Source organism: Balaenoptera physalus, assembly GCF_965194825.1.
Source record: "Balaenoptera physalus genome assembly, chromosome: 14".
NCBI classification, from domain to species: domain Eukaryota; kingdom Metazoa; phylum Chordata; class Mammalia; order Artiodactyla; family Balaenopteridae; genus Balaenoptera; species Balaenoptera physalus.
In genome coordinates, this window is record NC_138893.1 from 27,105,562 (window position 1) to 27,115,955 (window position 10,394).

A 10,394-nucleotide genomic window follows, 5' to 3' on the forward strand; every position below is an offset into this window, starting at 1 on the left:
ACCCTCGCACAGAAACGAAGGCCCAACACAGCCAAAAATAAATAAATTAATTAATTTAAAAAAAAAAAAAAAAAAAAGATGCTCAGTCCGGGTCAGGACATGGTACCAGGAACAGGCATTGTGACCCCGGCAAGTCTCAGGCTGCTCACCTAGGGCGGGCATTGTCCTCAGACTCTAAACAGGGAGCTCACACGGTTCCCCAAACTTCTCAAAGAGAAAATGTCTAAAGCAAAAAGGTAGACTTGGTTTTGGTATTTATTCATTTATTTTCTTTTCCATTACAGTTTATCCCAGGATATTGAATATGGTTCCCTGTGCTATACGTTAGGACCTTGTTGTTTATCCATTCTATATATAATAGTTTGCATCTGCTAATCCCAAACTCCCAATCCATCCCTCCCACACCCACACCCACCCTTGGCAACCACAGTCTGTTCTCTATGTCTGTCAGCCTGTTTCTGTTTCGTGGATAAGTTCATTTGTGTCATATTTTAGATGCCACACATAAGTGATATCAGATGATATTTGTCTTTCTCTTTCTGACTTACTTCGCTTAGTATGATAATCTCTAAGTCCATCCATGTAGCTGCAAATGTCATTATTTCACAGAATTGGCTTTGGTTTTTGGTAAACTGAAGGATTTATATGGAAAACGTATTTCTAGTTACCTAAAAACAAATGAGTAAGGTTACTGAGAAAATAACTAGAAATGAGTAAAAGTGTTTTCTTTTTTATTTGATGAAAATCAGTGGGAGGGGTGCCTCTTTAGTGTGCAGTGAATTCAGCTTCCTGAGCACAAAACCGTGGTTGCGTTGAGCCAGGTCGTATGTCCGTCCCGGGCACTGTTCTGCACACAAAGGTACCTGGACCTGGCTCCGTTTGTAAAATGAAGGGAGAAAATGAATTTTTTTTTTTTTTTGGCCGCACGGCACGCAGGATCTTAGTTCCCCGACCAGGGATCGAACCCGCGCCCCCTGCAGTGGAAGCGCGGAGTCTTAACCGCTGGACCGCCAGGGAAGTCCTGAGAAAATGAATTTTTAATGCAATGCAACTGGGGGCCTCACCATCATTCCTGACCTCCGTGACTTTGAAGGGTGTTTTACAGCCCAAGGAGCCCTCAGGAAAACTCCCCTCCCCCGGCATGGAAGACAGAACTTGAGTTTCCCAGTTGGGCCAGTTCATGGAAATCTACAGGGAAGGTTCTCACTCCGGCTGGCTGAGAAATCGGCAAAGGCGCTCAACCTCTGTCAGAAGCTCTTCCTCGGGGGCAGCCGGCCTTCTTCGCTCTTGGAAGCGAGCGTCTTTCCTCTCTTACAACTGCCAGGATGCTGACCAGCTGGGGCGGGCCAGCTGCATTAAGCACCCCTCAGATTTGGTTTGCGTAAGTGACCATGATTCTTTGAGCCTCTCCCCCAGCTGCTGTGTTCCACTCCTTTAATAAACGTCATTGCTTCAAATCTGGCTTTTCTCCACTTAAACAGGAAACTTAAAATGTGATGCAGCAAGCTAGACTGAGGTCTGCAAGGCAAGAGTCCTGGGTGCAGGGAGAGAGTGGGGTGACTCCCAGTCTATACCTGTCAGAGGCCAACGGTGGCCACATGCAGGTTCATGAGCCCTTCCTACCACAGTTCCTCTGAGCCGGCTTCTCTGATGACAACAGCCACCATTAAATGACCTATTTCATGTTATTTTATTAGGAATACTGTCCAGTCCCCCACGTACAGTGTACGTTGTAACCAAATTTCTCATAAAAAGAAAAGATAAACGGTTAGCAGGGTGATGCACAAACATTGTCATTACCAGTTTCAAGATGGAAAACTGTCCTCAAGCCGCGTTGGGCAGACTCTCCCTAGTAGAATCACCTGCCTCTAGTCACCAAATTCCTTGGCTCCCCGCCAAAGGCACCTCCAACTCAGCCTACAATCTGGTCTTATCGTCATGCCTTAATCTTGCCTCTGGCCCAGGTGCAAAGCAGTCTTCCTAGCCAAAAACCTCAGGGCCTTGGTCAGGCAAGACTCGCGAAACTGTAAAAACAAACAAACTGTCGACACATGCATTTTTCTGCAGGATGAGTCTATAGTCTTCCTCAGAATCTCAAAGGAGGACATGAGCTCAAACAGGTTGAGAACTGCTGGGCCATCACACAGAACCCAGACTCTTAGAAGTGTCTGGAGAATCCCAAGCTTTTCCATCTGCCTTGTCCCAGTCTCATCATCCCTGGGCTTTAGCTGCACTCAGATACCCGCTGTTCCTCAGACAGGTCACGCTACTTTTCACCGCTGGGCAAGCACACGGAGGCCCCTCTGTCTGGAATGTTCTAGCCCTGTTGGCTGCCAAGAAAACATACTTGAAAACGAAGCCTGCTCTACTTGGTGAAGCCCTTCCAGGCCCCTGCTTCAAATGCCCGTCTTGACGGCTCTGTTCCACCTCTGCATCCACCTTTACGTTATATATGCCCTGGAAATGATGGATTTTGCCCTCCTATGGGTGTGGGGCACCCACAGAACAGGCACTGTGACTTTTTGTAACACCAGTGTTAAGCCCAGTGCAAGTATATCGTAGATACGCAATAAATGTTTAAATCCCCATTTGTCCCTTCTATACGACCTTACAGACTCTTTTAAATACAACCCACATTTGATTAAAACCAAGAAATATCCTTTGAAAGAATATCACTGGCTGGCTAAGAATAGGCCTAGCTTGGCCCAATTCTGTGCAAAATTATTAAATTTCTGGCTCTTGCATTTTTATATTATGTTGGGCCAAATCAGGACTTTGCTCAAAGGAATTTAAATGAGCAGACTGATACCATCTCCAATAGATGACTGAACTTTAGCTGATGTTCGCAACACTGGCGAAAAGTAATTTATTGAATTACTGATGCACTTAATGAAGTGCTGCCAGAAGCTCAGGAGGAGACAGTGCTGAGCCAACTGTATTTGAACTTGAAGGACGGGGTGACTGTTTCAAAGCATTTTGATGTCCAGGACTTAAATGCTGGGCTGTTTATAAAACTAAGGCCACTTTCAGAGCCAGAAAAACCACCTACTGAAGAAAAGCGTTCATTACAAGGAATACTTTTATTAGTAACCAGGCAGGTTTTGAGATGACTTGAAATAATGTGGTTGCAAAGGAGAGTTTCTTTTGATTAGCCAATGTCATAGTGCAACTGAGATGGGTTTATTTTTACATGTTTAAGAAGCTGAAGTATTTTAATCTCTTTGAAAGAGCATTTATGTGTTTTCTAGTCATTAAAGCAAGTGCCCTAAGGCAACATTTTGTGAGCCCAGACTGAGTTACTGTAAATCCCTGAATGTCATAAAAGGATACAAATATCCTGACTTTTTGTTAATTCATACTGATTCCCTACCCCTGTTCCCCTGGAATTGTTGAGAGAGCTTCTGCTTCTGAGATGCAGTGTCTTTGGGTCTAACTGTTAGCTCCGTGCCCTAATGGAAGTGACAGGTCACCCCCTTGCTCTCTGAAATCGTCTCAGGCTATGCCTTGGTCCTTAACTCTTGCCTACAGGTCCTAGGATCCAGGGCTCCCATTCTGGAATGAAAAATTTGGAGGTCTCCTCAGATGACAATCATTAGAAGATAAAAAGCTTAGTATCTTGATAGTCTCCCTGTTTTGTAACAAGTGGATTAGTATAAAATGGCTAAGAGCAGGCCAGCTCTGGGAAAAATTGTGACGTAGGAAAAACTGGCCACTGGTGTCCTCAAAGCCCTCAAAGCCCCTCTGAGCCATATCTCAAACGACCAGAGAAAAGCTTTATCCCGTGACAAGAATCCAGCCAGACTGGTGAGTGAGGGAGGGGAGGCCCCAGGGCTGTGACATCAAATCATGTAAGTGGGTGTCCCCCTTTGAGGCCAGCCTTTTGAACCAGAGAGGAAGAAAGGGAGGCCGGAGCGCCCACGGTTTAACGGGGTACCTGCTGGGACAGGAGGTGGCACCGGCCAGGCTCTGCCCCAGCGGGCTCCCACCCCCGGCACTCGTGCATATTGACAAAGGAGTCAAGGCCAAGTCTGCTGAACGCAGCGGAGCAGACCCACGGAAGCACCGTCCCTGGGACACAGCCTGAAAACGCCAAGTCCTTTTGGGGTCAGAAACAAAATAACAAGGCTGAGTACAAAGGTCACTCAGAATAACACATTGTAACCAAGTAGCTAGGCGACAGGACATTCAAAAATCTTAGCTGAGAAGAAAAATGCAAGTAATTTGCTCCCTAGTACAAAAATCGTTGACTAACGTTCAGCTGGAAACGACCAAATAGATTTAAGGACATTAATAACCAAAACTGCCTGTGTTTACAGAATGGAAATGGAGTGACTTGCTTTGAGGACAAAGCAAGTGTAGCTGAGCAGAAATCAGAGCTCAGATCATCTCGAGCCTTTGATGCCGGTCCTGTCGCCCCTGGACTCCTGGACATGATAGCTGTACCAGTGACCGTCTGGTAAGCAGGAGGCCGTGCTCTCTATACGTGACCTCAGTCCATCCACATAACAACCCTGTTTGGGAAGTGTCATTGTCCCCATCAGAAAGAGGAGGGATCACACTGGGAGACAGTAAGTCACTTGCCCAGAGCCTCAGTGTCAAGAGCCCCAGCCTGACCCCATCCCTCTGCTCCAAAGTCTGTGCTCTGAGTCCTGGGCTGGGCACCTGCCAGTGAAAAGCAAAGCCTGGGGCTTAGATCCACTGCTGGTTCTCAGACAGAGTAAAATCACTGCTGGGGGAGCCCTATGCATACAGCCTCCTCCACTGCCCGGGACAGACAGCTCGCACTCGGGTCTGTCACTTCCTCCCCTCCCTCCACTCCTCCACTTTCCACTTCTCTTGGAAGCCTGGGTGCCCTGTGAGCTCCAGGCACCTGGCGAGCAACCCAGCACCCCTGGAGAGGACGACGCAGCCAGTGCACCTGCCGGGGAGCGTGGCTGAACGCTGAACGCTCGTTCCGGTATGAGCCTTTCTGCCAGATCATATTTAGCGTTGCTGGAACCCAGGCTTGGGGTCCAAACAAGTTTTCCTATCAATTCTTCATTCCCCACCCAATAAACAGAACAGCAAAACACCTGCCCAAAACGCTTCAGGTTTTTAGCACATAACCAAGGATCATTTTTTTCCTTCAAACTCTCCTCTGTCCCCTGCTGGAGTTTATATTTGTTTCAGGGAGAAAGAAAACGTTGTCACCTTTTTGGATCTCGCATCCAATATACTCTTGATTATATATGAAACCTATTTAAAAACACACATTAAAAAATATATATTTACTTGCTTCTTATTTCGCTGGGAATCAATATAAAAGGGTATGTTTGTTTTTCTGAAAGATATTGCTAACATTTTTTATTTCGTAAGCTTTGACAACTCCTTTGAAGTATTTGCACAACTGAAAGACATCAGGCTCACATTTCTGGCTCTGGGCCGGGAGCCATGTGAGTTCAAAGAGGCTGCGAACCACATCAAAACTCCCCAGGTAGAACACCTGGGGCGGCCCTTGATGGACAAGGTTTGGGGAACGGCAGCCAGACGGAGAGAAGAAAAGGAAGTCAGCTTGGTAATCCCCAAACTAGGGGTCCCCCAGCCTGAATCCGGCAGACGCTCCCCCAGCCCCACAACTGTACACCTGCGTATCTGTTGGAGGATTTAGTAAAACTCAAGGAAACCTGTTTTCCTCCGGTGCAGCTGATCTAAAACTCCAACCATCTAGAATGTTATCCAGCACTCTGCTTTTGGAGAAAAACCCAAGTGACAGAACAGTGAGAAGTTAACTCTCCAAAAAAAGCCTTTCGGTATGTCTGGGGTCAGCATGTAAAACTAACACCATGCTGAATATACCCATGAGCCTAATCCTACTCTGGGTAGATCTGGTACCCAGCGCAGAGAGGATGTGGCCCCTGTGATGAACCGGGAAGGGAGGCCGCCCAGCTGTGGATGCAGCCGGGCGTGCGGTCGGCAGCACCGCCTGGACCAGCGTGGATGGGTGAAATCGATCAGCACACTGGGGTTAGGAGGGGCTCAGAGGTGGCCCGGTGCCACACGTCTCTCTTTGGAGGTAAGAAAAGTGAAGTTCTGAGGGTTTGGGGGGCAGTCCAGTTTCATAGGCTTTGTTTTCTAGTCTAGAAGCCATTCTCTTGACCCTGGGGCCACGCTGGTTCTAGACCACACCACTTCTCGATGCCGGTTTGGCTCACTTGCATCTGGCACACAGCCTGGTTTAATCCAGCCCATGAACCCAGGCTAATGCACATAAAACACTGCATCTCCGCCTACCAGATCATTCGAACATTGAAGAGTCAATGGCGTGTGTTAAAGAATGGATTTGTTCATGGAGCACAGATTAAAATACTTAATCACGCAAATTTTACATCATCTTTCAAATTATCACGCAAAAAATAAAGTTAACTGGCATGTCCCACCGTATTGATTTGATCTAGCACTGTGGAAGGCACACAAAAGGTATCTATCTACTCATGTGGATTCTGAGCTTATTCATTTATTCATTCAAACATCACTGTTTCTTACTGCATGCAATACACAGCCTCGGGTATTGGAGGAGACTAATAACCACAATTTACGGAGCGCCAGCCATGTGCCTGGTACTTTATATGCATCAACCGTCATTCTCACAACAGTCCTGTGAAGTAGAGATTATCACTCCCATTCTAGAGGAGAGAACACTGAGGCATGAATCTCGAATAACTCAGCCAAGGTCATACCAGAACCAGGATTTGAATCCATACCTGAACCCAAAGTCCAGGCTCTCAGAGACATACCTTCCACCCTGAAAACACAAATGACCTGGTAGAGGAGATAAACAAGTCAACTGGAAATCAAAATAGATTCTCATAGCTGCTTCAGGACAGGTAACCTTCTGCAGAACTAAAAGGAAGAGAGATATCTCTTATGGAGAGGGGTTAGGAAGGCTCTGTGGAGACAGGCATTTGAAGTGGGCCTTGAGGTATGAGTAGGAGTCCCGAAGATGGAGATAAAGGGGAAGGAGATTCAGAGTAGGGGGTTGAGCAGGCTCCATCTCTGAGACTCCGGAAAGCATAGGGGTGCCTTCAGGGAGCACAGAGCCATTGCTTCACTAGGAGACGGCACGCCAAGAGAAGTGCTGAAGGCGATCTTGGAACACGCAGTTTCTTCCTAGTGATAATCAAATATTAAGAAGGCCAGTCTTTATCCTAATGGATATATTTGTTCTTGTTTTGACAGCAGAACCTCTGTAAGTGTAACTCAAACATTATAAATGAAAAAGACATGTCAAATAAAGGAACGGAGGGCGGCGTCCATGGGGCGCCTGACTGATCTCCAACCCGCCTCCTTGGGAGGTCATCTGGGGTCGCTCTGGTCCAGGTCAGTCATTTTAGCAAGTATGTCGGGCATCTGCAGAAGCACTGTCAATGTGGTCCCTAGACAGACCTCTCTTATCTCTCCAGGATCCAGTTCAATCACATTAAAAAAAAAAAAAAAAAATGAGTGGCTCTGCCTATCAACCACAACAGACATCCCCTAAAGAGACACAAACTCCCCTACATCTGCAGATGCGCTCCTAAAATGTTTCGATTCGTCCAATGATAGTTATCAGAGCCTCCTGTCAGGTACCTGCCTGGCTGGGCACGGAGGACACAGTATGGTCCTCGGGGAAACGACAAGCCAGCCTGTCTTTCCACAGCAGGGTGGAGGCTGGTGTGATCAGACGGATAAAGAAAACATCAGGAAAGTGTTGGGCTGGGTCAGAAGAGTTCACAAGTTTGATTTGGGACATGTTGAGTTAGGGGCATTTGACATCCCAGAAGAAAGGTAGAGTGGGCACCTGAGCCTGGGAATCGCAGAGGACTGGCCTGGGCTAGGACGTGCCTCTGACCTGGAAGGAGGGGGTTTTGCTAAAAGGGGGATGGCTTGGACTGGGACGATGGCAGCAGGAGGAGAGACCAGTGGACCAATGGGGGCACAGTTCAAAGGAGACCCACCTTCACATTCCAGCTTCACTGCTAACCAACCATCGAGCGCTGTCAACCCCTCACACATCCACCTTCAATACGCCCCCTCTGCGGACCCCGGACCCCCATCCTACGGCTGCTGCAGCCGCTCTCAGGGGTGGATGATTTGCACACACACACAACCCTGGACGGGAAGGGGTAAAGCGCGAGGACACAGAGCTCCGGGGGGGCTTCTGCAGGCTTCCTTGGAGGCACTGACCCAGGCCATCTCGGGGCTAGGTGTCCCTCCACAGCAGTGAGAAGTGGCCCCCGTGCAGGGCTTGTGGACCTGACCACAACGCTTCGCATTCCCTCTGTGCCTCCACAGGGGCCCCGGGAGGCCTCACAGTGACAGTAAAGTGAACTTCCTCAACCACTGCCCACAACTCACTTGGCTGGGGGCGCTAAGTAGGTATGGCTTTAAATCTGAAACCGTCTGGATCCATCTGACGACCTGGCCTTCTACAGGGACAAATGTAGCTCTTAGGTCTCGCTGACACGTGGAAAGTCTGGGGATTCTGGGGGCAGGGGAGGGGCAGTTGCTGGTTCGCAGGCATCACTAACACCGATGAACAAAGACCTCAGCCCCTGAGGTCACGGTCAGAGGCAGTGTCTCGTCGGGGAAGGGCCTGTTTCATGTCACCACCTGGCCCTTCGCTCCCCGAAGGCTTAGAGCCTGTGCTCAGAAAGCCCAGACCTCAGTCCTATTCGCACACAGAGCTCTGCCCCATACCACGAAGGATGAGTGACCATGGCAGTCAGGAGCCAGCCTGGGCCACCGACACCCACCCTTTCACACCCTCCTTTGGCTGAGAGCTCTGGTTCTGAAAAGGCACGGCCCTCCCTTTATCCCCTCTCCCTGCCACAGTTTATATGGGCATGAGTCTATTTTGCAGAGGCAGGATTTCACTGACCTTTCAGACACAAAGACCTCCAGGGACCCTGGGTCAAGAGGCACCGGGGGTCAGGAGCTGGCTGGACGTGGGCCCAGGGACTTCTGAAACATGTGACCAGCCTTTGCCGGTTTTGATCCAGTTCTACCACCTTTCACTCTAGAATACAAGCACACACAGAGCCGGATTCCTCTTTCCTTGAGTTTCCTGGGTTGAAACTCTGGTAGAGAGGTCCTCTTCCGAGACAGATCGATATCACAATTCTGCCAGTATAATTGTTTCACCTTTCTAGAAGGGTTTGCCACGCCAGGAAGGAATTTAGGTCAAGTCCAGCACAATCACTCAGGGCTTGGCTATGCCTCTCCATCCTAGGGGTTGTCCGGCCTTTCCCAGATGGTCCCGGGGAGCCCGCGGGCTTGGCGTTGCGCTGCCCTCTGGCCCAGGAACTCTGACAGGTCACCCCGCTGACGCCGCGGGCCGGCCTGGGCCAGCGGGGCCTGCCCGCGTCCCCCGCACTCCCTGACGCATCTCTGAGCCCCCAGCGGCATCCCACTCCGCTCCCCTCCCCGGGAAGGCAAGGGGCGCCTGGACAGCAGCCCACGCCCCTCCCGGAGTTGGTGCAACTCGGAGCCGCTTCCTCCAAAGGCGCCCGTCTCGTCTCGACCCCCTGCGTGCGGCAGCCCCCAAGTCACCCGCTTGGCACCCGCTCTGGGTCTCGCCTGCTTTCACACGCGTGCTCCCTGTCGCCGTCCCCCCAGCGCCGTCGCCACCCGCAGACACACACGCTCCTCCGGTCCGCTTACCCAGAGGGAGCGCGAGAGCTGCCAACCTGGTCGCCAAGTTGGGCTGGGGGGGCCCGGGGCCCGAGGGCCGGGGTCGCGCGGTCCCTTGACGCTGGCGCCGGGCGCGCCGCGGGCCGGCAGGGACCGGGCTCGGGGACCCGGCACCCCGGCGCGGCCCCTCCCGCGGCGGCGGCCGAGGCGGCGTCCCCGGCCTGCTCCGGCCGCCCCGGGCGCGCGGCCCCCGGCCCGCAACCCGCGCGCACTCACCTCGGGGTCGCCGGTCCGGTCGCGCCGATCCCGCCGCCGCCGCGGCGGCTCCGCATCTCCCGGGCGCCCGCCCGCCGCCCTCCGGGGCGCCCCGCCGTCCCCGCCGGGCGCGCAGGACGGTCGTGGGGACGCGCGGAGGCCGCGGGGTCCGGGCGCCGCCGCACCCGCGCCGCCCGCAGCCGAGCAGGAAATTTGTCCGGCCGCTCCCGCTGCTCCTCCGCGCCGCTCGGCTCGGGCTCCGCGGCGGGGGCGGGGGCGGGCCCGGCGCCGCGAGGAGCGGGGGCGACGCCTGGTGTCCGGCGCGGGGAGCGCACCCGGCGCCCGCCCCACCTGAGGCCGCGGCTCCGCCCCGCCGGGATGGCCGGCGCCCGGCCGGGATCCGGCCAGCCTGGACGTTGTTAACCCGGGCTGGAGCCCCACGCGGAGACCCTGGCCGGGACCCAGGCATCATGTAGGGGGTCAGGGTGTGA

The 10,394-nt window shown here is 52.0% G+C and overlaps 1 protein-coding gene across 2 annotated transcripts in view; it reads right to left on the reverse strand.

The window, feature by feature from the left end:
* PTPRE (protein tyrosine phosphatase receptor type E) overlaps positions 1-10,082 on the reverse strand; it is a 165,079-nt gene extending 154,997 nt beyond the window's left edge. Inside the window, exon 1 of one of the 2 annotated variants that reach the window (XM_082423187.1) lies at positions 9,925-10,082. Coding sequence is in view for 1 of the 2 variants with exons in the window: in XM_082423184.1 (XP_082279310.1) it covers positions 9,925-9,980 (56 nt within the window). In the remaining variant the exon portion in view is untranslated. The remainder of the gene's footprint in view (positions 1-9,924) is intronic. The other variant, XM_082423184.1, reaches the window with a different exon arrangement.
* Between the last annotated feature and the right edge of the window lie 312 nt (positions 10,083-10,394).